This window comes from Loxodonta africana, chromosome 1 (assembly GCF_030014295.1).
Source record: "Loxodonta africana isolate mLoxAfr1 chromosome 1, mLoxAfr1.hap2, whole genome shotgun sequence".
Taxonomy (NCBI): domain Eukaryota; kingdom Metazoa; phylum Chordata; class Mammalia; order Proboscidea; family Elephantidae; genus Loxodonta; species Loxodonta africana.
Window position 1 is genome coordinate 145,016,994 of NC_087342.1, and position 26,001 is coordinate 145,042,994.

Here is a 26,001-nt window from a genome sequence, read left to right on the forward strand (position 1 = left end):
TTATTTTATTTTTCTTGAATCGCCAAGGAAAAAGTGTTTGTGTGTGTGAATAGTCCGCATCTGTATTAACTCTTTACTAATTTCTCTGCTATTCTGAAATCATCCCTGGGGCATTTGTCATAGGATTTTAGTTAGCTCATGAAAGCTTAATTCAGCATGATATTTTGAGCATCTACTTGTGCCAGACATTCGGTTAAGCTTGAGGATAGAAAAGCAATTAAGACCCAGTTCCCTGCCTCCCCAACTACTGCCCCCATGGTCTCAGACTGCTAAGTTCCGAGTCCATTAGACACTTGGTTTTTCTTTGTATGCTAAAAGGGAAAACCTTCTAGGAAATAGTTGAGACTAAAAAGGAACAAATTTGTAAATATGAATAGACAGCAGTATCATTTTCTTACCTATTACTAATTTCTAAGGGCAGGTGTTTCTTTTTGTTATATTTGGACCTACCACTATCTTTAATGATTTCACTTTAGACTATTAGGAATTGCTCTCAAATTTGAACTAACTGCACTAACTTAACAGGTATGTGTAATAAAATAGTATAAATTTACATTTAATGAAACAATCTTAACCTAATTCTGATAGCACCAAAAATAGTCTAGATGGTTTTAGGATAAATGGATCATTTAAAAGTGGACAGTTGAGTATCAACTTTCTGCTATGTGGGATGAAAAATTGAGAATCTTTTAATTCCTTCCATCTGTTTTCAGCTTTTTAAATAGCTCTGTGTTATGAGCTTTTTGTAATAAGTGAAAGAGAGCTACGTGTTTTTTTTACAACTGATTTTTTTTCTTTTAATTTTTTAACTAAAAATTGATAGTAAGATGCAGAGTAGTTGTAGCAATGAAAAAGCAAAGCCAGTGTTTTTCTTCTCTATAAAATTCATTTCTTTTGTTTATAGAAACATCTTTCTTTGGAAGTCTGCATGCTTCAGTTTTTCTATGCTTATATTCAAAGGTAAGATAACCGATCTGAACCTTTCCTTATTGCATTAGTAATGTGTAAAAGTTAGGGAATAGGGGAGGAAAAGGGCCTGAAATCTTTGAAGAAATTGCTAGATTTTTTTCTCCCTAAAATTTAAAGAACAAATGCTAGAAACAGAAACCATTGTTTTTGAATATAATACAAGTCATGGCCATTTTAATGACCCAGCCATGCAAATCTTGCCACCCTAAAGGCCTATGTATAGGGAAGATACACTGGATATTAAAACACTGAATATTAGAATATAATTTTTAATATGGAGCCCTGGTGGCGAAGTGGTTCAGAGCTCAGGCTGCTAATGAAAAGGAGGGCAGTTTGAATCCACCAGCTGCTCCTTGGAAACCCTGTGGGGCAGTTCTACTCTGTCCTATAGGGTTGCTATGAGTCTGAATCGACAATGACAAAACACTGAATCCTACACTTGAAATTATCCATATTTTCACTGAATCATTATTTTGGTGTAAGTGAATATATGGCAATCTAATCTGATTAAAAGGTATTCGGAATGATGATGTGAAAATACCCTTCTGTCATGGTATTCCAGCTTTGTGTTTAGCTGACCCCAGAAAAGAATTTACTTGATTTGAGTTTTGATAACTTCTTCTTACTTGAGAATCTTAATCTTTCCTGTAGTATAATTCATTTTATTCACCAACTTGGCATCCATTTGTGATCTATGACTAACATTTATAAATTAAGTTGTTTAGTGTATTTAAACAGGTTGTGACTTAGAGCAAGGACTGCCTAAAATCTCAACTTAGACCTAGAGAGGTATTGGGTTTAAGGACAGGGTGAAACAAAGATAATCTTAATTTCTTTATAGGTGAGAGAATGGTGTTCAGGATAAACTGACAGCTTTCCCTAAGATACAGAGATTCATATATGAAGGAAAAAGAGGGAAGTAGACCAGGGTAGAAAGATGACTGTGATGTCAGTAATTAAACTGAGATGTATTGCAGTTGAATTTTAACTTTCGAGAGTCCATATGTTTAAAAATTGGGATTTCTATATCAAAAGTCTGGATTAAGAAGTCACAGTGGGTATTTTCAATGTGTTTAGTTTTCTTATGTGAGTAAAAAATATGAAGTTTTCAGGAATTTTGTTCTGTCAGTCTATAAAAATTTAAGGGTGTTTCAGAGAAATGAGTGGGAAAATGTGTTAAACACTATAGGAAAATAAAAAGAAAATTGAAGTTTACTGTGGCTTTCTGTTTAAACAAACTGTATTTATCTTACAGGATTCCAGTGCCCAATTTAGTGGATAGCTGGGCATCACTGCTGATACTTCTGAAAGACTCTATACAATTGAGTCTTCCAGCTCCGGGGCAGTTTCTCATACTGGGGTAAGAAATTTTTTTTAATAATATTTCAAATAAAAGGATAGTGCCCACTGTCCTAATTGTTGAAAACAGATGTTTTGGGTGACATGTAATCTCTCTACCTTTTCATAAGGCACTCAAGATGCAGAACTAGATGTATAATATAATATGTATAATATAAGGCCTGTAAAAAAGAGAGGGCAGAGGTATGTGTGTTTATACATATACAAAATATAAATGCACTAATGTAAAACTGTTAACAGAAGTTACTTTCAGGGGGAAGTGTAAGATTGAAAGGGGAGAGAGGTGATAAATGCCCCTAAACGTAAAGCTTACCCACCAAAACCCAGTGCCGTCGAGTCGATTCTGACTCATAGTGACCCTGTAGGACAGAGCTTGGATGAGTCCTTTTCTCTCTGTGCCTTGGAGTTTCCTGATCTGTGTTAATAATTTTATGGTTATTTGATTAATGACAGTCAGGCTCCCTCCCAATTACTATCCTCTTCTCCTCAGAGATAACCACTATTTTGACTTCTAACACCATTGATAAATTTTGCTGTTTTTTAATTACGTGTATATGTAAATATGTATTTTATTTTATGTCTGGCTTCTTTCCCTCAACATATGTATGTGAGTTTATATAATTTATATAATTATATAAAACTATTCATGTAATTTTATATAACTAATGTGTTCAGTTTTTCTTGTTGTTTAGTATTACATTTGTATGAACATACCACAATTCATCTCTTCTGTTGTTGCTGGATATTTGGGTTCTTTCTAGTTTTTGACTTTTATAAATAATACTGCTATGAACATTCTTGTACATGTCTTGTTATGCATATGTGTATTAGTTCATTTGAGTCATAGAGTATGTACGTGTATTCATTAAAGATTTATAATGGAAATTGAGGCCACAAAGCCACTGGCTCACTGTGAGAAATTGGATTGCATCATTTTTTTAGAATAATATATCTTGTTTTTCTCTTTTAGGGTTCTCAATGAGTTTATTATGAAAAACCCTAGTTTAGAAAATAAGAAAGACCAAAGAGATCTTCAGGTAAGACAATCTGAATCGAGGGTAGTTTCTAAAAGTCTGTGTTTGTTAGTGCCCTCAACTCTAAAATGAAAGAGTCAAATAAGATAGCTTGTGAAGTTTCTTCCAACTCTTAACATTTCATGATTCTTTGAAAATCAATGTATATCATATCTATTGCCAGAAATCTGAACAAAAGTTCATAACTAGTGTATGGTGATAGCATATTTATTCATGGTTCTTTTTTGCTTCTTTAGGATGTGACACATAAAATAGTGGATGCAATTGGTGCAATCGCTGGTTCTTCTTTGGAACAGACAACATGGCTGCGACGAAATCTTGAAGTTAAGCCTTCTCCCAAAATAATGGTGGATGGAACCAATTTGGAATCTGATGTGGAAGGTATTGCTTTCAAATACTAGGCTTTATATTTGTAGGCATATATTCATTGAGAAATTATTTTAGCTAGAATTGTAAGTACCATAAAATCATCCCTTTTTTCATATTCAGTAGGTCGCTTTTTTCAGTGGAAAGTACCTAACTGTACCTTTATTTTGTCTATCTTTTATTTAGATATTTTATCACCTGCAATGGAAACCTCAAACATAACTCCCTCTGTATATAGTGTTCATGCATTGACATTACTCTCTGAGGTAAATATTAACAAGTTATTTCACTAGAACTTTCATCTAAACAGTTTCAAAATTAAATATTAGCAAATAATTTTTATGAAGTTTTTAATTTAAAAAAATATTTTATACTTCTACAAATGACTATGTAGGATTAACCAATTCAAATTTTTTATCTGTATTCAGATTGTTTAAAGTATTATTTATAATTTTAGATGTGCCTCCCCCTCCCCACATACTTTTTTTAAAGTGTATATTTTAAGAAGAAGAGTGCTTTTTATGGCAGTATGGTAGAGAGGGGTAGAGGTGGTAAATGATGCTTGCTAGGTTTTCTTACAGACTGAAAATAGATTCTTTTGGATGGTATCAGTTTCAGCTAATAAGATTGTATTCCATTTCATTTCTGACATTTCCTAGGTTTTGGCTCATCTTTTGGATATGGTTTTCTATAGCGATGAAAAGGAACGGGTTATTCCATTACTTGTAAATATTATGCATTATGTTGTGCCCTACCTCCGAAATCACAGGTATTATTATTTACATAGATTTCTTAAGTTCTTAGCCTGTGAAAAACAAGTTGTCTTCTCTTATTATCAGTGTTGGAATTGCTACAAAACGACAGTATTTTTGCCTTGAATTATAACGATTAAAAAAAGAAAAATGTATTCAGATATTATTTCTCTTTGCTTTCTGTTTCATTTATTCATGTCATTGTCTTAGATAAGTGCAAATGTTTATAACTTAATATGATGATCAAAATTATAACATGTAGGTTAAGGTGGCTTTTCTCCCTTATAGTGCACATAACGCCCCTAGTTATCGAGCCTGTGTCCAGCTGCTTAGCAGTCTTAGTGGGTACCAGTACACACGGAGAGCTTGGAAAAAAGAAGCCTTTGACCTCTTTATGGATCCCAGTTTCTTTCAGATGGATGCCTCTTGTGTTAATCAGTAAGTCGTTGTGTTGCTTTTATTCAACATGATCATGCATCTCACAAAGCCCGTTGAGCTCAACTGTTATCCTGCAAGTAGAACACTGTTTCTTTAACAACAAGAACAGCAACAAAATCTTAATTACATGTCATAATCCTTGTCTCTTTCAGTTGGAGAGCAATTATGGACAACTTAATGACACATGATAAAACAACATTTAGAGATTTGATGAGTGAGTATTATGGGATGAACGACCCAAGTAGTGTCTTTCCTAGACATAATTCATTCTTATTGTTCATTTTGCTTTTTTCTGGAAAATACAGAATTAGCTCTTTGCAAGTTACACTTAAAACTTACAGAGGACTACTTAGTGATAAATAGTGGAAGGAAGGGGTCATGTCTAATTTAACTATGCTTCCTCAGCACCAAACCAAACTAAACCCTTTGCCATCAAGTCAGTTCTGATTCATAGCAACTCTACAGGGCAGAGTAGAATTGCCCCATAGGGTTTCCAAGGAGCAGCTGTTGGATTCAAACTGCCGACCTTTTAGTTAGCAGCCAAACTCTTAAACACTGCACCACCAGGGCTCCTTCCCCAGCATATGAGGCAACTGAAAAAACTATGGCTTGGGTCAGGCACATCTTAGTGGCACATATTAGGTACTCACGAATTACTTAATGAATGAAAGACTTATAAGTGAAGGGACAGGGAAAGGCAATTGGATTTGGCCTATCGGACAAGTCACTTCAGTTCTCCAGAGCTCTGTTTATCTCCTCCTAAGGAATGATGAGTGAGGCTAAGAACATCAAAATCACCCTCCACTCCCCTTCTGCACTATCTTGATTGGTTTTATAATATGAGAGTTCCATATAGTGTATAAAAAAGTTTTCTTAATTTTTAAAGTTTAAAAGTTACTAAACTAAATGGACTTTTAAATAACAAATTATATCAGTCTGTAAGATTTTGTGTAAATTCTGTGACCCAAACTGCAGTTTCTTCATCTGGAAAAAGGACAAAATACTATCTTTTCTGTCTGCTTCACAAGGGTTGTTGGGAGGGTTCAAATTTATCCACTCAACAAATATTTATTAAAAGACAACAGATGGCCAGGCACTGTGCTAACCTTAAATAAGATTATTTCAGGAAAAAATTATGAAATAAAATAGGGTGATGTGATATATTTTAACTGGAAAAAAAACACTTTAGATAAGTGAGTCTTGAAAGGCCTCTCTAATGAACAGATATTTGAGCTGAAACTGAAGAAGCCAGCCATAAGAAGGCCTAGGGACAGAATATTCCACACATAAAACCAAACCAAACCCATTGCCGTCGAGTCAATACCGATTCATACGACCCTATAGAGCAGAGTAGAACTGCCCCATAGGGTTTCCAAAGAGCAGCTGGTAGATTCGAACTGCTGATCTTTTGGTTAGCAGCCAAGCTCTTTAACCACTACGCCACCAGGGCCCCAATCCAGGCGTAGGGAACAAAAATTGTGAAAGCCCTGGGGTGGGAGCAAGCCTGCTAAGCTCAAGGAACAGCCAGTAAGTGCTGTTGCAGCAGAGTGAGCCAGAGGGTGAATGGCAAGACCAAGACATAAGGAGGGAGAGGTAGGTGGACCAGGCCAGGCTAGAAATTATTTTTAAAGCAATGCGAAAGATTTGGGCAGATGATATGGAATATTAAAGAGTTTTATAATATTATATTGTTAGTGATTTTACCTTCTGAAACCCAGTTATAAATTATCTTTCTATGTCACAATTCATACCCTTTTGGTCTTGTGGCTTGTATATGCTGGGTCTGTTTGCAGGTCTTCTGCCTCAGAGAGGAGCCCCAAGCTCCTCACTCTTGGATGTCATAGGGCATCTGTAGCCACTGTTAAAAACCAATAACAGAAAAAATCCCTTTTCAAACGGCTAGATGAATATCTGTATCATAGTCTCTCACTTGCTTTATTTTATTTTTTTAGCTCGGGTGGCTGTGGCTCAAAGCAGTTCACTCAATCTCTTTGCAAACCGTGATGCGGAGCTAGAACAGAGAGCCATGCTTCTCAAAAGATTAGCTTTTGCTATTTTTAGCAGTGAAATTGACCAGTACCAGAAATACCTTCCAGATATACAAGGTAAGTCATGAAAAATCCTTTATTTTCTTTGTTTTCCAAACTATAGTTTTTTTGTTCCTTAGAAAATACTTCCCCTAAGTTGTAAGTTGGAGTGAAATATATCAGGTGTAGGTAGTTTGCCTGATTACATTTTAGAATTATAAATTTGTTCTACTGAAAAAACAAAAATTATCACCAGTATCTGTAAGATAGTTTTAGAACTTCCCTCAATGTGGCCTCTATTTTATTGTTTGGTTCAAATGTCCTAGGGATTCATGTTTGAGGATGATATAAAGACTGTCTGGCTGCTGGTACATATTTAGCATTTTCTAATTATAGATAAGGGTTTATACCCTTAAGGAGAGGACCAAAATATAAACAGAGCCTGTAAATTTTGGCTCGAAGTAACATTTGGAGAGGAATAGTTTGAGGGGGCGTCATATAAAGTTTTTGATCATCTTCATCAGATGGGTTTGGTGACCCTCTGTATCCAGAAGGATGTCACTGTTTATGATCACCCCATGTCACCAAATAGCTCCACAGTGAGTAGAATAAACATTACCCAGAGCAGAATTGTTCCGAGCAAAACAGAACAGTCCTCGCTGCCCGAGTGTGCTTGTACAGCCTCCAGCCTCAGCAGGAGGCTACTGGGCTGGGAATGACAGTTAAGTTGACTAGGTTGTTGCTACTCAAAGTGTGGCCCACTAACCAGTATTAGTCTGTTATCCTATCCATGAGAAGTACAGAAATTTAGAATAAACATTTTAAAATTTTACAGCAATGTGACAGAATTTCTTGAATTTATAATAAAATGGTATTTGTATTTTGTATGTCTTTGTTTTTTTTAATTTCCTTTTTCTAGCAATTTATCTTGATTATATTTTATGAAAGTATCAATCTTCAACAGATTGGAAATTTTTTAAAAAATGGTCCTTCACTACAGATAAGTTGAAAAATACAGACTAGATGATATAGAAAAGGTTTATATGATAATGATTCAAATTATTTAGTATTAAAAGTATTACTGCATTTCTTTCAGAGAGATTGGTTGAGAGTCTCCGTTTGCCCCAGGTGCCAACTCTTCACTCTCAAGTGTTCCTGTTTTTCAGAGTGTTACTTTTAAGAATGTCTCCACAACATCTTACCTCACTCTGGCCTACCATGATTACAGAACTTGTAAGTTTATTTCAATTCAGTCAGGTTATAAATCTAAATTATCGAACAATATCATCACCTATTGTATGCTTACTGGTTAAAACTAATCTTGGAAGAAAACTGAACTCTAGTTAAGCTAGTTACTGACAGTTTTTAAAGTTGAAAAAAGTTAGCAACCAAGTCAGATTCCATCTCCATAGAGCTTAAACTTCCAAATAGGCAACCTAGATTGCCAGTTCCTTGTGAATCATTAGTTCATCTCATCTGGTTTAGTTGTCTCTTTTACATCAAAGTTTTAATTTTGTCATGGCTGGTTCCCACCTGCAGCAGCACCTCTAGGGTAAAAAGAGATGGTTTAGCTAGATTTAGATGGGCTGACATAAGTCATATACTCACCCTTGAAGTGAAGCACTTAACAGGTTAAGCCTGTTTCAGAGATATTTTCAGGAAGATTTCATATACTCTCAAACAATAAAACCTTCTCAAATCCCATCTATACTGGCCATCTCTTTCCCCAAACCATACTAGGTCACCTTTGTCTGAATGACTTGAGGGATGAGGGTAAAGCAATGAGTAAGAAAGAGAAAGGCATCTATCTCTGATAATCTAGCATTTATAATTTCCCTACAAAAACAATCTGCTTTAATATTTTTCTACTTTTTTAGTTCCATAGTGGGTTTCTGCCAAATGATGATCAAGGTTCTGTGCTGCTAATTGCAGTTTTACTTTCAGAAACTAAATACAGTTTAAAAGATCATAAAGCTGTAGCCTAAAATGTTTTTGTAGTAATGAAAATAAAGCATAGAGATAATTTGAAGGAAATATTAAATATCCAGTTGAAATAAACGTTTAAAATTTATTCTGCGGTCTCCAGGTACAGGTATTTTTACTGATGGAACAGGAACTCACTGCTGATGAAGATATTTCACGGTAATATGTAATTCATTTCAATGTAGTCTCAGTTTTTTAAAGTCCTAAAATCATCCGGAATATTCCTTAGCAACTAGTATAGTTTTATCTGTATAGTTTATATATTTAGTCCCTTATTATCTACTTGATCATTTTTGAATATAATGTAGTTTCACTTATGCATTGAGAATTTTAGACTGGATTATACTATTGGCATTCGTGACCTTTGGCATCTAGACACAAATTTAGCTTAAACTTATAAAATATTGTTTCAGCTACATGAGCCACGTTTGTTTTGGTACATCAGATCTGTTCCTTGAAACACTGCAACATATGGCAAAATCTGTTTTGGCAGGTGACCTTTAAGCAAGGTGCCTGTATGTCCAGATTTTCTAGATGGCCCCAATTTAATGTACTTAATTTTATTCTTTTTAGTAGAGGCACTTTATCAATGTGAGACTAAATATAACTTTTATTTAAGCAGGAAGTTTTATACAAAAAAGTCACAAATTGAAAAATTATGAGCAAGAATTTTTGTACAACTAAGTGTACAAATTTGCTTTAAACCAATTTGTTTTGAATGTTTTAATTCTTCTCCCTCATTGCTGGTTTAACAAAGTAAGTCTTCTGTATTAATAACTGTGTTTATTATTGTCAAAAGTTTCCCCCCTTCTCTGCAGAAGGAAACAGAATAGCAGTGGAGTTTCTTGGTTTTACAATTTCTATTTTTATATTCCTTAAGTGTAGTGTAAGTTATTATGTACCGCTTTTTTACATTCTAAAAAAGTTAAAGAACAAAAGTGAATTTTTGATTTAAGAATACCAAAATTAATTTAATCATAACCTTGCTTAGCAACTACTGGCATGGTTATATCAGAGTGATTATAAAAAATATTAGCTGGATTTTTCAGTAATTATCTGGGAGTAAATGGGTACAGCTGCTGACAACACTGTCTCCTGCTGCAGGACTTCTGGCCCCTCTGTGGCTGGTCTGGAGACAACCTATACAGGAGGCAATGGCTTTTCAACTTCATACAACAGCCAGCGGTGGTTAAACCTCTATCTCTCTGCTTGCAAATTTTTGGATTTGGCTCTGGCTTTGCCCTCCGAAAATCTTCCTCAGTTTCAGATGTAAGTAAAAGCAAGGATATTAAATGGATTTTTTTTTAATGCATTTGCTTGACATCTAAGACTAAAAAGTTATTGTGTAATTTGAAATATTCATATTTTTTATTATTAGAATGTAATTGTTTTGACAGAAGGGTGGGATGGCAGAGTTATTAGAAGTAAATGGTTTTAGGTGGATATATTAAAAGACTTTCAGTCAACAAATCAAGTACCCACTGTATGTGAAACAGTGGGATACACAGCTCAGAAGCTTCAAGTCCAATGAAGGAGCTGTATAGTTAAACACATAACGGATATTATTAAGACGACCTCATAGGGTGCTGTGAGGCTACATAGCAGAGGCCCTGTGTTAGCTCTGAGGGTCACAGCAGGTCCTCACAGGTTTAAACTGAGTCAGTGAAGAAACAGGGTTGGGGGAAGCCCACGTGTAAATAGAGGCAGGAGTGGACCTGGTATGTCTAAAGTGTTGAAGGATCAGTATTGTCAGAGCACAGTGTTCAAAGAAGAGGCTGGAAAGGGACTAAATCATGTAGGGTTCTATGTAAGCTATATTGAAGAATTTGAACTTTATCCTAAGGAAAATGGGAACCCATTGAAGCATTTTAAGGAATAAAGTGATTTTATCAGACTTGTATCTTAGAAAATTTATTTTGGCTATGTAGTGTGAAAAAAGGACTGGAGATGAACAAGGCTATTTTATTTAAGATTATAGTGGATTGGAGTAGAGTAATGGCAGAGGGAAATTGGGAGAAACCTGAGAAAAGTAAAGTCTTTCAATTTCTTTTTCTTACGTGCTCAGAAATATTTGTTTTTTTTTATATAAACTTAAGAATAAACCCATTGCCATCGAGTCAATTCCAACTCATAGCAACCCTATAGGACAGAGTGTAACTGCCCCACAGGATTTCTAAGAAGCAGCGGTTGGATTCGAACTGCCAACCTTTTGGTTAGCGGCCAAGCTCTTAACCACTATGCCACTAGGGCTCCAAACTTAGGAGTAGGTAAACTATATTAAATTATATCAAAATATGGCTAATTTGAATATTTATCCATAAGATCAAAAATGTATTGGAATATGTAATATATTATTCTTCTGGAATGGCGTATTAATAATAGAAAAAGGGCAAGATATCAGAATTTTCTTTTTTACTGTATTCGGACATGCTTAAATCTCCAAAAACTGCTGTTTCAGAAGCTTACTTTTCATTCAATTTTATGGTAAGAACTAGAAATTATATAGGTTAATTTCAGTCCCGTCCCTCCATTTAAAAACCATATACATCTATTTTTTGATTAATTCCGGTGGCTGAGTATCTGTTAAACTGATCATACTTCTGGGAAAATTCAGAAAAGAATACAAAAAGGAATTGTAGGAAAGTGGTCAAAGTTAGCTAGGATCCTTGTATTCACAAAGACAATAGAAAATATACTCTAGGAAGAACATTAAATAGTATGTTCATGGGATTGACTTTTTGTATTCCATGACAAGAACCAAAATGAGTTTATCCTCTGTACTGGTCAAGACACTGTTATTAGAAAAGGGAGAATATATCATATTAGTTTTTTACCATAACCTCACAAAGAGCTTTCACTCACTTCCAGACTTTAGCAAGAAAATATTTGAATTTTGATTATGCATCTCATTCTTTATGTATTTGATTCATAAGCACTTAAAAATAAGAGTTTGGAAATGGAGAGTGGTGGTGGTGGTTGGAAAAATTATGAATGTAATTAATGTCACTGACTTAAATTCTCTCAACACTTTTACCCCTTTACTGTGTACACGTTAAAGAATCAAGTCTTTGTCAGACTGTGTTATAGTAGAAAGAGACAATAAGCTAAATAAAAGTAATTTCCTTTTACAGACTTTTTGCCTATTAACTAATGCAGAAGGAAATGTGAAGTGCTTACTTTGTGCTCATGAAAAAAATAGCTCTCATATTACCGAACGTGTATGTTATGTGGTAATTAGCACTTTACAGAACTTTACATACTTATTTACTGATTACAATACTCCCCAAAACAAAACCAAATACTATGAGGTAGTTAATAGTATCCTCATTTACTGAGGAAACTGTGGTGGCATAGTGGTTAAGTGCTACAGCTGCTAACCAAGAGGTCAGCAGTTTGAATCTGCCAGGCGCTCCTTGGAAACTCTATGGGGCAGTTCTGCTCTGTTCTATAGGGTTGCTGTGAGTCGGAATCGACTCGACAGCAGTGGGTTTGGTTTTTTTTTTTTTTTTTTGGTTTTATTTACTGATGAAGAAAAGGCTTATAGAGATTTAGAAATATGCCCAGGGTGCCAGGGCTATGAGTAGCAGAACTGGCAATTTGAATCCAGGTTAGTGGTGGGGCCATGATCTACACTATGAGGCCTCATCCTAAACAGCAGAAAATCTGTCTTACTGATGTTAACTGCATTTTTCTATACATAGGTACCGATGGGCCTTTATTCCAGAAGCCTCAGATGATTCAGGTTTGGAAGTCAGAAGGCAGGGAATACATCAACGAGAATTTAAACCTTATGTGGTACGACTAGCAAAACTTCTTCGGAAAAGGGCAAAGGTATTATATATTTTTTAATGTAAAACTACATGTATTGATGAGGCCTTTATTAAATACTTCATGGGAAATTGAGAACATTATCAGGTTGAGCTATTTTGAAAAAAAATCCCTAGTTTTGAGAATTAATGTCCATGATCCTAATATTTCCAGGCATTAAAAAAATACATGATGTCTTAAAAGAGTATTTAATCATATTAATCTAAAAAATACCTGTTAGTAGGGAAGTAATTCACATCTCTGCTAACCAGGTACTTAAGCAACTCAACTTTTATATCCTGTTGCTTGACAGCTTTCTCACTAGTCACTTTTGACCTGACCTATAAATTTTGCACACTGATTTCCTTCCTTTTGAAAAAGAAAAAACATTTTTGGAAGAAACTGAGTATACCTAACCTAAGATACTTTTCAGTTAGCTGATAAGATAGTTTAATATTTAGGATGTAGCACCATGAAACTGTTAGGGCCACATTTGCCTTCATTCATAAAAAAGCTTGAAAGTTTCATTTTAATTCTCAATAGCCACTTCTCTTAATAGATAATGGCAATTTTTTATGTATTTCAACATCTCTGCATAAAACTAGACACAGGATAGGCAATTTGAAAGTTGATAGATGATGGATATTAATACTGCCTTCCACCCCTAAACTAAATTTTACTTTAAAATTATTTTGACACCTTTCAAGTTTTAAAAAGAAAAAGGAATTATTCTGTATATTAATAACATCTACCTTATCAACAAGGGAAAATTTAATACCCCCATGATATCCATCTTAAAATGCCAATGAAGAGAAACAGGAAGATAGCTGATTGAGAAAACACAATACTAAAAGGGATTTTGAGAACAAATGTTAGAATTTTTTCAACAGAACTAATTAGTGGGTGAGGAAATTTTGTGTATTACATTTAAAAAAAATTAGCAGTCATTTCATCAAAAATAAGAGTAAAGGGAATAATCACTGACATATCAGTTTGAGGTAACATATAAACGGCTAAAAATGCATTTTATAAGTCAATGTTTACTTTTTTGATTCTGGCCTACAGTAATAAATGCATTTCTGATCCTGACCCAGTACAGCTATATAACTGAATCGAGAGTTTCTCACAAAACGATACTTGCGCTTAGAACATGCGCTATTTTCTATAGTTCCCATTTTTTAAAAGAAGAACCCTCAACCTGCAGTTTTAAAAACACTGCTCTAAATGTAACCTATCTCTACTAGAAAGGCAGTGAAGGACTCAAAACTATTAAGCATCTACTTAGAGAAATTCCTCAAGGGGAAAAGTGAGCATTTACTTGAAACATTTACCATAAAGTATACAAAAAAACCCATTGCCATCAAGTTGATTCCGACTCACAGATACCCTATAGGACACAGTAGAACTGCCTTGTAGGGTTTCCAAGGCTGTAATCTTTACAGAAGTAGACTGCCACATCTTTCTCCTGAGGATCGGCTGTTCGGTACAAACCGCCAACTTTTCGGTTAGCAGCCATCAAACCAAAAACCAAACCAAGCCACCAGGGCTCCACAATTAAATTATGAGGATAAAATTTGTAAAATATATTTTATATCATGTCTTCTGTACTCTAAATCTTTTAGTATACATCAGGCTTATTGTTTTTTGCCCATCAGTGGGCTCTCTTTTAACACATCTTTTGTCATGTTTTCCCTTGCATTCAGTATTTTTCCAAAAAAAAAAAAAGAAGGTACAATTTGGGGATGACCTAGGCTGTTTTGAGTCTTAGTTTGCAATATGTGCTTTGATTGCTCAGAAATTTTCCAGTCTTTTGGAGTCCCATGTTCAGGCAGCAGCTGTAAACTACATTCCATAAACTATGGGAATGGAAGACGGCAATTAAACAGGAGGTTGTACCTGAAGGATATGAGGAACTTGATTTAAAATGCCAGTTGCTTCTTCAGGTGCTGAATAAATGGACAGAGATGAGGGTGAAAGTTGGGTCCCAAAAACCTAGTTCTAGATACTTTTATGTCTGGAAAAGTAATCATGACAACAGATCCCTGGCAATGTGATTATATGACTGCAGGTACATGGACTTTTGTTATCCCCTGCATCTTATTAGTAATGAGAGTTTTTCTATGACTTCTGATCTTTTGCTCAGAGCTTGTCCCACAGATTAAGAAAACTGTTGTGGTTGGAAACCACTTTCCCATCCAAATCACTTTAAACAAGGTCTTCATGGCCAAGCATACTTTTCACTGGAATAAAGGCTATGAGTTCTCCTCTTTCCTTCCACAGGACAAGGAGGAGGACTTTAAGACAGTGATTTTGGAGGGATTGGAGATGGCCAAGCATCAGGTGAGGGTGGCTTTTTGATGCTTGTGATATGGCAGCAAACACTGCAACATCTGGACCAGATATTGAGACACAAACTCAGGTCTGGATGTCAACAAATATAAAAGCAGTGAATAGGAAGCCTTAAGTGTAGACCAAGTGAAGTCAAAAGAGAAATAGTTTGCCTGGAAACATTCCTGATTTTTTGTTTTCTTGAGAGGGAGGTACAGTTCTAATCAGGGCCTTCGACCGGTTCGAACCAGTTCAATCATGGCTGACAAAGAGAAACCGAGACCCCATTTTTTACAATTTGGGTGATCCGAAATGGTAACTGGAATGGGAAAAATTACAGGTGGGAGCCCTGGGACGGTCAGCGCCTGATTATGTGAGGCTGCATTATTGGCAGGACTGTGGAGAGCGACACACATCCAAAGTGGCATGGCTGGTGGCTGTCTTTGAGCAGGGTACCACTGTTTCCAACTCTGCTCAAAATCTAATGGGCAAGAGATTTGGTTACTATACATGCATGCTGCCCTTGTTTTTTAGGAGGGAGATTCGATTTCTAGCAGGGCTTTGACCTGTTATTTTTCCCATTCTGGTTATAATTCCAGTTTACCCAACTTTTAAAAATTCAGGTCTCTTTTGTTTTTGCTTCCTTGGCCATGACTGAACTGGGAAGAACCAGTTTGAAGCCTTAGTTTTACTTAAGAACAGCTGAAGCACTCTTAAGAGCTTAGTAAAAGTCCCTCTTTTGAAGGCACGTTTTGACGGGAATATTAAAAAAGTTACAACATAATTCCATACATTTGGATACTAGCAATGTGTAGATGGTTCAAGCATATTATTCATTTTTATTCAGCATAAATTCATGTCTTATATACCTGCTTGTTGTTGTTGCCTTTGGGTCAGTTCCGACTCATGGCAACCTCGTATGTGCAGAGTAGAATTGATCCCATAGGGTTTTCACGGCTGATACCTTTCGGAAGCAGACCACCAGACCTGTCTTCTGAGGCACCTTTGGGTGGGTTCAAACTGCCCACCTGTCAGCTAGCAGCCCAGCGTTAACCATTTGTGCCACCCAGGGACTCCTGTATACCTGCTAATTGCCATCTAAATGCAGTTTGATTTAGGAACTAGAGGTGGTGTGCTCAGCCAGTGGCGTTCTCAGTGCTGCAGTAATGGTAATTAACGTGAAAGTCAGCCACAGGACTCTCATCAAAGCCAGTGTTACAGTTAAGGAAAGGAAGACAGTTTTGTACATTCTATAATCTAGACTAGAGGTTAAATAATTGCTAAGAAATAAAGCGACAGAGGTGGTTTTTTACTTTTTCTGGCCACGGATAAAGAACTAGGTGATCTTGTTTCCTGGAGTCTGTTTTGACTTGTCTATTTTCCTTTCTCGGGATTTTACTTTCAAACAAGTAAACAAACCTTGCAATCACATACAATAGCTGGATTTTGCTTTTGTTCTCTCCGTTAGGAAACTAGTGATATTAAAATATTAGAAACACATCTCAGCAACATCTGATCGTAAAAGGCAAACTCCTCCATTTGTTTACAGATATGACAGATTGTATTTACACCTCCTAAGTCTCACTGAGTGATGCTTTTCCTACCCAGTCCATTGTGTTCATTATCTGTACTTAGTGTGTTGTCATACCTATGATTCTGCCTAAGTTCAAACATCTCCAGTTTTCTTACTATCTTTCTGTAGAGACTGATGTCTACAGCTGTGTTTGTATAACTTAGCTGGCTTCTTAAGATAGCCTCTTAATATATATTTAGTTTATAGCATTTTCACATGCACTCTCATTTGACTCCTCCACAGCAAGGTAGAGATTAGATTTTTTCCATTTTCTAAGTAAGGAACCCTTATGTGTCTTGCCCAAAGACACTACAAAGTAAATGGCAGTACCAGGACACTACCCAATTATTTTGACTCAAGGTCCAGTTTTCCTCCCCATGTTATTTAGCACGACAAAGCAGCAGATAGTTTCTTTCCTAAAAGATCCTTTTCTTGTGCTACAGGGTCAGTAATTTTACTAATAGTGAAATGTATAAATCCCTTTGTCCCTCCCTAGCTTCTTCTGTAGTCATTCTGTGACCCAGTCCTTGGTTATATTAGTGGAAGTCCAGAAATATGGGAGCTTTTTGAGTATTTGCAAAGCACAACTATCATATTTGATTCTCCCTATGCCTGTCCAAAACCATTTTAGCTAACTAAGCTTACCTGTGAAGCCTAGTTGGAAAAACAATGAATATGTCAGACCTCTATATAAAATAATAATCAGCACTAAAAGGCCTCAATTAGAAGCAGACTGAAGTGGAGACTTATCATTCACATTCATTCTTAGCTGTGATTACCGATGTTGATATCCTTTCAAGTTTTCCAGTGTACTCCCTTCATTTGTTTATAACATTTCTGTTTGTTTCTGCAGAAAAATCCAGAGGAAGACAACTCAGGGAGAACGTTGGGTTGGGAGCCGGGGCACTTGCTGCTCACCATCTGCACAGTGCGCAGTATTGAGCAGCTCCTGCCGTTCTTCAATGTACTCAGCCAAGTCTTCAACAGCAAAGTCACAAGCCGATGTGCAGGACACTCAGGGAGTCCCGTCTTCTACTCAAACGCCTTCCCTAACAAGGACATGAAACTGGAGAACCACAAACCATCTTCTAGCAAAGCCAGGCAAAAAATAGAAGAAATGGTAGAAAAGGATTTTCTGGAAGGGGTGATAAAAACTTAAGCACCACAAGTGGCTCCATTTAGCTTAAATGTATTTAAAACAAACACCATTCTGAGTTGTATAGTTTTTGTTTTTTGTATGTAACAAAACACTTCAGGTTGTATTTAATTTAAATATTTGTAAATACGAGCAAATGTCTGAATGTGGCCTGAATCAAGTTTAAATATTGTTGGCTCATATTGATTATGGTGCCTAAGAGAGATCTCTATATATATAGTCCATTGTTTTATTGTCCTGAGTTGTCTTAAATCTGCAAAATACACACTGCACATTTTTTTTCTACTGGTTTCAGGCTTTTAATTTAGACAGGTGGGGGATTTTTTTCTTTTCTATCATTAACAATGTCCTCTTATCAGAACGATACTGCCCCACCAGAGGTTTTGGAATGTATCACAGTTTTTGTTTTTTTTTTTTTTTCCACGTACCTTCACTAAAGAGCAGTAAAAATACCTGAAGCCTGGGCCATGCATCCTTACAAGTGTAGCACTATCATCTCAACCTCTCAATACAGAGTAGAGATGTACCACCTCCATATTTATGCCCGTGAAGTCCTGGTGATCTTAATCAAATAGGTAAGTGTTCTGTGTTCATTCTAAAGACTCTGTTCTGGAAAATTGTATCAAAGATGGTGATTACTACAGAACAACATTTTAGTTAGGTAATGGTGATGAAAAAGATGTCACAAGGAGTTAAATAAGCTTTTATTTTCCAGCAACTCTTATGAAATCTTCCCTACACACATTGTAAAGTTAATGATTGGATCATGTACATAAAATCCCAATATTTTACATCAGTGAGATTGAAATTAGAGGTGAAACTGGACAATTATAAGGCTTATCTAGTTCTACTTCTAAAGAATTACTCTGGTAGTGTTTAAGAAAAAGAATCATCTAAAAACAATCTACTAAAGTGCACTGTAAGCATTCTGATTTTAAAAGTCTTCATCATATCTGTCACAGTACTATTTTGTAAAAACATCTTTTTAAAAATCCAGTTTTTCAGGAATATAAAAATTGTCTTCATAAACCTCGTTGGGGTCTTTCTCCAATTCCTCCAGCCAGCCGATACACTGCCAAGCTTACTTCATGTGCAAGGCTATCTGCACTCTCCTGCAAATTATATTAAAAGCAATTAGATGAGAAGGACACACCATCTACCGTATGCTACTTGCAAATGTGGGCAAGGGGAGGGTTTTCTCTAATTTTGTTGCACTAACATATTCAAATGAAACCTTTTTCTTCATCTTTCAGTAACAAATCTCAGGCCTTTAAATAAACGGAAGACAGGTCAAATTCTTCTAAGGTAAGCTTTTAGCTAATTCTGACTATAAAACTAGTTATCATTCCAAAATTCTGATGAGTTAAATAAATCTACTTCTTAGAGACAAGAAGGCTACAATTAGCCTAAGAATAAGCAAATCTTATGACCTCAGTCATAGACTACTTATCAGGAAAAATTCATTTACAGTATTCTAGGATGACATAAACTTTTTCCAAAAAACTTGCCAGCGGTCTTATAATTTGGAGGTATGCTCTTCTGAGTCCTTATTTGACCCACTCAACTTTTCCCCAGCTATGTGACCACCTTTATCAAGTATCTGGATAAGATGGAGCAACTATCAAAGGCCCAAAATAAGGCTTGTCACATAAAGGAAATATTTTTATAAACAAATCAAGAGTCCAGAGACAAAGATGAATTTCAAGCAGCATGGATGATGGTGCTACTTGATTTAGAAACAGACCACTGAACTGGTTGTTTTCATAAAGTCACTGGATTATTTTTAAAGGAGGAAAAAAAAAAAGGATAATACCCTTCACACTGCATAAGCTTTAACATGTACCAATCTAAGTGTTAGTTATTCATACCAAAGTTAGAAATATGACACTTTCAGGAAGTCTAGAATAAATAAAATAGTTGGGGAAACAAGCTCAGTAAGTCTAATATAGTCTTAAAATGAACCTAAAAGGGCCCATAAAGAAATCTTAGATATAATAATATTAAACTCTTAATTATGACAGTGAGATTTCAAACATAAAATAGTTTTCTCTCCTAAAGTGTTGTCTCCTCACCAGCCTAAGTTATTAGACTCTCATTGCACATTTTTTTTAATAGAACTATCCCAGCTTACCTGGGAGTCTGCTTCCGCATATACTCGGACTACATCTTCTGTTCCAGAGGGCCGGACAAAAGCTCGGGAAAGCCTGTACTTCTTCACCAAGCCATTGATTGCCTCCTGTAGTCCTGGGGGTGTAACTGCTTGTCTTTCAGCATCAGTGGTACTAATAACTTGCCTGTCTGCAACCTAAGCACAAGTATTTTGTAAACATATTTAACCTCCTTTCAGAAATTTCACCTGTTCAACATAATTACATTTCCACCAAAAGAATAGGGACCTGTCATTTTAACATAATAGACCTCAGCTTACTGTACCACAGAGTACAACACTGAGAGAGTGAAGTACCAGATTTAGCAAAGGATGAAATTCTATTAAAAGTTTTAATGTTTTATTAATTTCAACATTTGAATAACTTCTGTTTCTTTGTTCTATAAAACACTATCTTTAGCAAAACCACAGACTGGTTCTCAGTTGTAAAATTATGTCCCCCCATCTTATTACTAAAGCAATGGCCAATAAAATTTCAAGTTCTATTATCATACCTTGAACCCCAGTAAAGCCACTAATCAAACAGCCTTAAAACCCACTGTTGTTGAGTCAACTCCAACTCACTGTGTCCCTGTAGGACAGAGTAGAAATGCCCTACAGGATTTCCAAAGCTGTAATCTTTACAGAAACAGAGTGCCACATCTTTCACCTGTGAGTTCAAACCACTGCTGAGTGCTTAACCACTGTACCACCAGAGTTCCTTTAAAATAACCTTAGGTTGCCACTTATCTTTTTAAAAAATACCTATTATATAAAAAGGTCATGATTTCTCATAAATATGCCAAAAACTAATCTGAACAATCATCAGCTACTTCTGAGTATTCTGGCTTTAGTATCTCTGTCTTTCACCAATTCTACTGGTGAATTTGTAAACTAGCACAAAAGTGAACAGAACTCAATTAGCAGTTTATCTCAAATGCCTTAAGAAAAAGTTTCTTTTCCATTGTGCCCACAAATTCCACTTCTCAGCATCTAGCCTCAGGAACTGCTCTGTAAAGCAAGAGTAATGCAGAGGAAATATCTGCACTTGAAATGACAGACTATCAAGAATTTACTTGAAAATAATCTTGGGAATATAGAGAAATGAGTTAGGGCCACAGCTGAAACCTACTGAAGCTGGGTACACGGGGGTTCACTATTCTGTTCTCTCTACTTTGTTTTAAAATTTCCATAATAAAACCATAAAAGAAGGTGATGAATAGAGTAGCTCAGAATATCATAATAAAATTGGAAAGTACTTGTCAAACAATAGTTAAGTAAATTAATGTACAGCTATTCTGTAATATCTTGAAATGTGAGAAAATAGTTAACCAGCTGCCGTCAAGTTGAGCCCCGACTCATGGCAACCCCATGTATGTCAGTAGGTCTGTGTTTCATAGGACTTCAATGTGTAATTTCCTGTGATGTATGCGTATGTACAGAGTGAAATTACATGCCTGAGAAAGATTTTTTTATATACTGAGATTTGGGAGAATGTTCTCTCATACCTTAACTTTGAGTTGTCTATTTGGAAGATCTGTATAGAGAGCATCCCACTGTTGTATAGTCAAGCCCTTCAGAGCCAAAATTGCTTCAGTCACCAGCATGTCAGAAATAGCATCACCAGCTGCCTACAAGATGAGAAAAAACAGAAGAAACCACTCTAATACAAGCAAACCTTGGATATGAATGGTCTCTGTCTTGGCAAACCAATCAATATCCTGTGCTCCTACCCAACTCTATGCAGCATTAATAACTACTGACTTTTTTTGTGGGGATAAATACAAACAATAATGAAAAAAAGTTATCTATGGAAGACAACAGTAAAAGCTACACAAAGAATACTGAACCTAGCTCTTGAGAAACTTGCCTTTGATCTTATCTATAAAATGTGATTAGACTGGTTACCTCTTAAGGGGCTAACACTATCATTCTAAGACTCCCTTTAGATATTATAGATTCTATGTCCTGATACTAGAAGGCTTCATGGTACAGTGGAGAAATAGAGCTTTGGTGTACACCTGAAGTTGGATCCATACACTGCCACTTAACTAGCACTAAGCCTTTGTTTCTTAATTTATAAAATGGGGGTTAACGATAACCCCTTTCACTGTGTTACTGCAAGAAGTAACAAGATATGTCAAGTGCCCAATATGCAGAAGATGCCCAAATATCAGTTTGATCACTTTTCCCTGTCTTATTCAGTTTGTCCATAGCCCATACCCACATACATGTCCTTTGTCAATTACAATTTCCACTAGAAAGCTGGTTTAAAAAATATTTAGTAACATATTTACATTCAGTAGGTGTTGAATCTAGGTGGATTCACTGTACTTGAAGATTTTCATCATAAAAAATAGGGAGTAAAGCATATAAAAATACCTTGTTACACCATTTCAGTGTAAATCTGAATAGTATATAACACTGTTCCAAGGAAGCCACCAGGCCAGGACTTATCCCCTTTTATTTTTTACACCAAAACCAAACCCACTGCCATCAAGTAGATTCCAACTCATAGCAACCCTATAGGACAGAGAGAACTGCCTCCATAGAGTTGCCAAGGAGCGCCTGGTAGATTCGAACTACAGACCATTTAGTTAGCAGCCATAGCATTCAACCATTACACCACCAGGGTGTATTTTTTACACTCCATTCTGTCCATCTTCTGAATAATGTAAAGGTAACCAAGAGTCTACCACCCCATCAGTTCTGACCTGGTTGAACAAGTCAATAATGTTTTCAAGCATCTTAGCCACTTTCCTTTTGTTATCTTCTAGTTCTTTTGCTAGTTGTTTTATCTTCATTTCAGCAACTTTACTAAACAATACCTGCAATGAAAGCATACAAAATAAATCACTGAACACTCTCCAACCCCCTATCATTAGTACTATCATTCTAGCTAAATCATTTTTTAAACTTGTAATGAAGATGAAGGAACTGAGGGGGAAAATGGCAGCCTTACAAAGTATGAAATTAATAAATATAATCAGAACCCAGGAGATATTAACAGACCCCACCCCCAAAAAAGGTTTATTTGGATTATAAACTGGTTATCAAAGTTTAAGCAGCTGATTACAAAGAAAACACCACTATGGCAAAAGAATACACAAATGAGTTCATTATGTTTGTCCCTCAGCCAGCAAAATCAGTTCCGTGTAACCTGATTACTTAAGTCTCAGTCTATATCCATTTTACTTTGAAAGACAAAATTCATTTCAACTAGGACAGTTTATTGGCCTAAAATTTTTAAGGATATAAGCTAGGCAAAGTAGGAAATGGGTTCATAATACTTATCAGTTATGGCAAATGGTGTCATGGGTATTTATCACAATACACATCAAGCTCGAGGTTCCTTCGTCATTTTGGAATACCTTATCCATGTTTTTATTGCTCTCAGGAGGCTAATACTGGGAAGTAGCATGTTATGCACAGCTACTTGGTGAAATATAGTTTGATCAAGGTTTGGAAAACTAAGGTGCAGGCCAGCCACTTAATGTAACTAAGTTTTACCAGAACGCAGCCGTTCCTATTCACTTACACAGCAGAGCAGAGTAACTGGAACAGAGACTTTATGGCCCACAAAGTCTAAAGCATTTACTGTCTGGCCCTTTAAGAAAACCTTTACCAACCCCTGGGTTGGATCACTGAAGTTATATTTTAACTGCAATTTCTAGGAACTGTATTATTTTTCCCCCTTCTTATATTTTAGGCCTCCAGAAGCCTATGTCTAACTAATTAGGAAAACAATCTGGCCTAGATTCCAAGTTTTCTGCTGGGCGACTCAAATCTACTTACAAAATGAGGCAAGGTATAAAAACATATTTTAAAAAGTCTGAACCCTGTGCATATACTAAAACCACTGAATTGTATCCTTTAAAATAGTGAATGACAAATATTTTTAGGAAATTGTCTGCTGAGAGCCATAAAAAACTTTATTTATACGTTTATACATTTATCACTGAATACTTCAAACATATTTATAAAAGTTTATAACAAACTGTACTTTAAGTTTATAAATTCTCAAACTTTCCAATACTTTTCATTTCACCACAACTACTGAAGTCTTCCTTTTCCTACCTATGGCCAGCTGAAGAAAAATATTTTAAATAATATATAGGCAGTCTGGTTATAAAGAAAATTAAGATCTTCATATTTTTAAAAACAATATTAAAAAGAACAATTTAACATATTTTTTAATATTCAAAGAGGGATCACTACAATCTAAATGAGAACCAGAATTTTACAACAACAGAATAAAAGATTAACCAAATAATCTTATTTCTACCACCATCTCAATCACTTCATGGAAGTGGAATATTACCTATTACTACCCAGATGCAAAATGCCTATCATAAAGAAAAGTGCCAGCTAGGGCCACAGTTCTGTTTTGGAGAACTTACTGTGCCATGCCCGTTTGCTTCAAAATAAACTCCAATGTCAAACTCTTGAGCCTTGTGGTGCAAATGTTTCACACCAGTTTTAGTACAATAGACAGGTACCTGTGACAAACACACAAATTTAAAGAACCACAACAACAGTTATTCAATCAACAAATGTTGTGTAACTACCATCCCCAGGTACAAAAAAAGAACAGAACTGTCTGGAGCTTAGAGTAGTGAAAAAGACAAGCAATTAAAATACAATGTGGCAAGTGGGAGTGGGTACACTGAGGAAGCACACCAAACTAAAAAACCATATAGTCAATTCCAACTCAGGAGGACCGCCATGTATGTCAGAGTAGAACAGCTCCACAGGATTTTCAGTGGCTGTTTTGGAAGTGGATCTCCAGGCCTTTCTTCTGAGGCACCTCTGGGTGGACTTGAAACACCAACCTTTTGGTTAGCAGCAAGCGAGATAACCGTTTGCACCACCCAGGGACTCTGAGGAAGCACAGTCATGGAGTAAAGCAAGGTGAAAAATGAGGGTCTCTTCAGGAAGAGCCTTACAAGCGAATAAAAGATTACAAGTAGAAGAGTAACATGATCTTACTGTTTTAGAAAGCTGAATCTAGTTATAATGTGGAGAATGGCTTAGTGTAGGATGACAAAGCTTTTTCCATAAAGGGCCAGACAGTAAGTATCTTAGGCTTTGCAGGCGAGAGGTTTCTTTTTCAACTACCCAACTCTGCCACTGCAGTATGAAAGGAGTCACAGACAATAATACGTAAATGAATAGGCCTAACTGTATTCCAATAAAATGTTATTTATAAAAATATATGGCAGCTTAGATTTGGCCTACAAGGTCATAGTTTGCCCACCCCTGGCTTAGAGGAAGGCTAAGAGACCTAAGGGGATCAGTTTTAGGTTTCTAGGACAAATAGTTAACACACTGGCTGCTAACCAAAAGGCTGGAGGTTCAAGTCCACCCAGAGGTGCCTCGGAAGAAAGGCCCATTTACCTACTTCTGAAAAATCAATCATTGACAACCCTATGGAGCACAGTTCTGCCTTGACAAACATGGGCTCACCATGAGTCAGAGCTTACTCAATAGCAACTGTTTACTGGTTAGGGCTACACCTACTCCTCGCTATCTCATTATCCAGCATTTCACTTGTATAAAAATAGTAAAAAATCTACTATCTGACTATTTTGCATATCAATGACGTATGTCTGGCAGTAACCCTTTCATGACCAGTGGGACACAGCATCCACATACATTTTCTGCCTCTCAGGTCCAGAAGGACATGTGTGTCCCACATAATATTTTGTGATCTGACATGGTCATCCTCCATTTTCACATTATGCCAATTTTCACATAATGACCTGGTCTTTGGAACCAAACCACGTCGATAAGTGAGGAGGGGATGTAATCCTAGTAAGAAATTTGATTGCTGGACTAGCGACAGTAGGTACGGAGAGTCATGGGTGGATATGATATGTAAAAATAGTTAAAGACTGATCAGTAGCAAAACTACAAAAGGGATCATGTGATGAGATTTAGGGGACCTCAGGAATGGCAAGTGATAAAAATAATTTAGAAGACAGTGGACTGAGAAGTAATAGTTTTTGATATATCCAGTTTCTTAAACAAGGTATTATCCCACCTATAAAAATTCTTAAGACA

General features: G+C 36.0%; 2 protein-coding genes across 14 annotated transcripts in view; one reads left to right on the forward strand and one right to left on the reverse strand.

Moving 5' to 3' along the window:
* DOP1A (DOP1 leucine zipper like protein A) overlaps positions 1-26,001 on the forward strand; it is a 123,772-nt gene that overhangs the window by 88,225 nt on the left and 9,546 nt on the right. For 7 of the 10 annotated variants that reach the window (XM_064288413.1, XM_064288429.1, XM_023544142.2 and 4 more), the window contains 15 exons: positions 905-960; positions 2,225-2,329; positions 3,299-3,365; positions 3,599-3,743; positions 3,915-3,994; positions 4,388-4,497; positions 4,769-4,918; positions 5,071-5,132; positions 6,871-7,023; positions 8,042-8,178; positions 9,032-9,087; positions 10,033-10,197; positions 12,630-12,759; positions 15,016-15,075; positions 17,490-18,077. In XM_064288413.1, coding sequence (XP_064144483.1) covers positions 905-960; positions 2,225-2,329; positions 3,299-3,365; positions 3,599-3,743; positions 3,915-3,994; positions 4,388-4,497; positions 4,769-4,918; positions 5,071-5,132; positions 6,871-7,023; positions 8,042-8,178; positions 9,032-9,087; positions 10,033-10,197; positions 12,630-12,759; positions 15,016-15,075; positions 17,490-17,795 — 1,782 coding nt within the window. In that variant the 3' untranslated portion in view covers positions 17,796-18,077. Of the gene's footprint in view, positions 1-904; positions 961-2,224; positions 2,330-3,298; positions 3,366-3,598; positions 3,744-3,914; positions 3,995-4,387; positions 4,498-4,768; positions 4,919-5,070; positions 5,133-6,870; positions 7,024-8,041; positions 8,179-9,031; positions 9,088-10,032; positions 10,198-12,629; positions 12,760-15,015; positions 15,076-17,489; positions 18,078-18,231; positions 18,368-19,045; positions 19,098-26,001 lie in introns of those variants that run through there. The other 3 variants (XM_064288422.1, XM_064288445.1, XM_064288416.1) reach the window with 2 other exon arrangements.
* The window catches only part of PGM3 (phosphoglucomutase 3), a 30,915-nt gene continuing 23,393 nt past the window's right edge, over positions 18,480-26,001 (reverse strand). For all 4 annotated transcript variants that reach the window (XM_010586471.3, XM_010586466.2, XM_010586463.3 and 1 more), the window contains exons 9-13: positions 24,339-24,437; positions 22,653-22,766; positions 21,447-21,569; positions 19,924-20,097; positions 18,480-18,904 (exon numbers count right to left, since the gene is read on the reverse strand). In XM_010586471.3, coding sequence (XP_010584773.2) covers positions 18,815-18,904; positions 19,924-20,097; positions 21,447-21,569; positions 22,653-22,766; positions 24,339-24,437 — 600 coding nt within the window. In that variant the 3' untranslated portion in view covers positions 18,480-18,814. The remainder of the gene's footprint in view (positions 18,905-19,923; positions 20,098-21,446; positions 21,570-22,652; positions 22,767-24,338; positions 24,438-26,001) is intronic.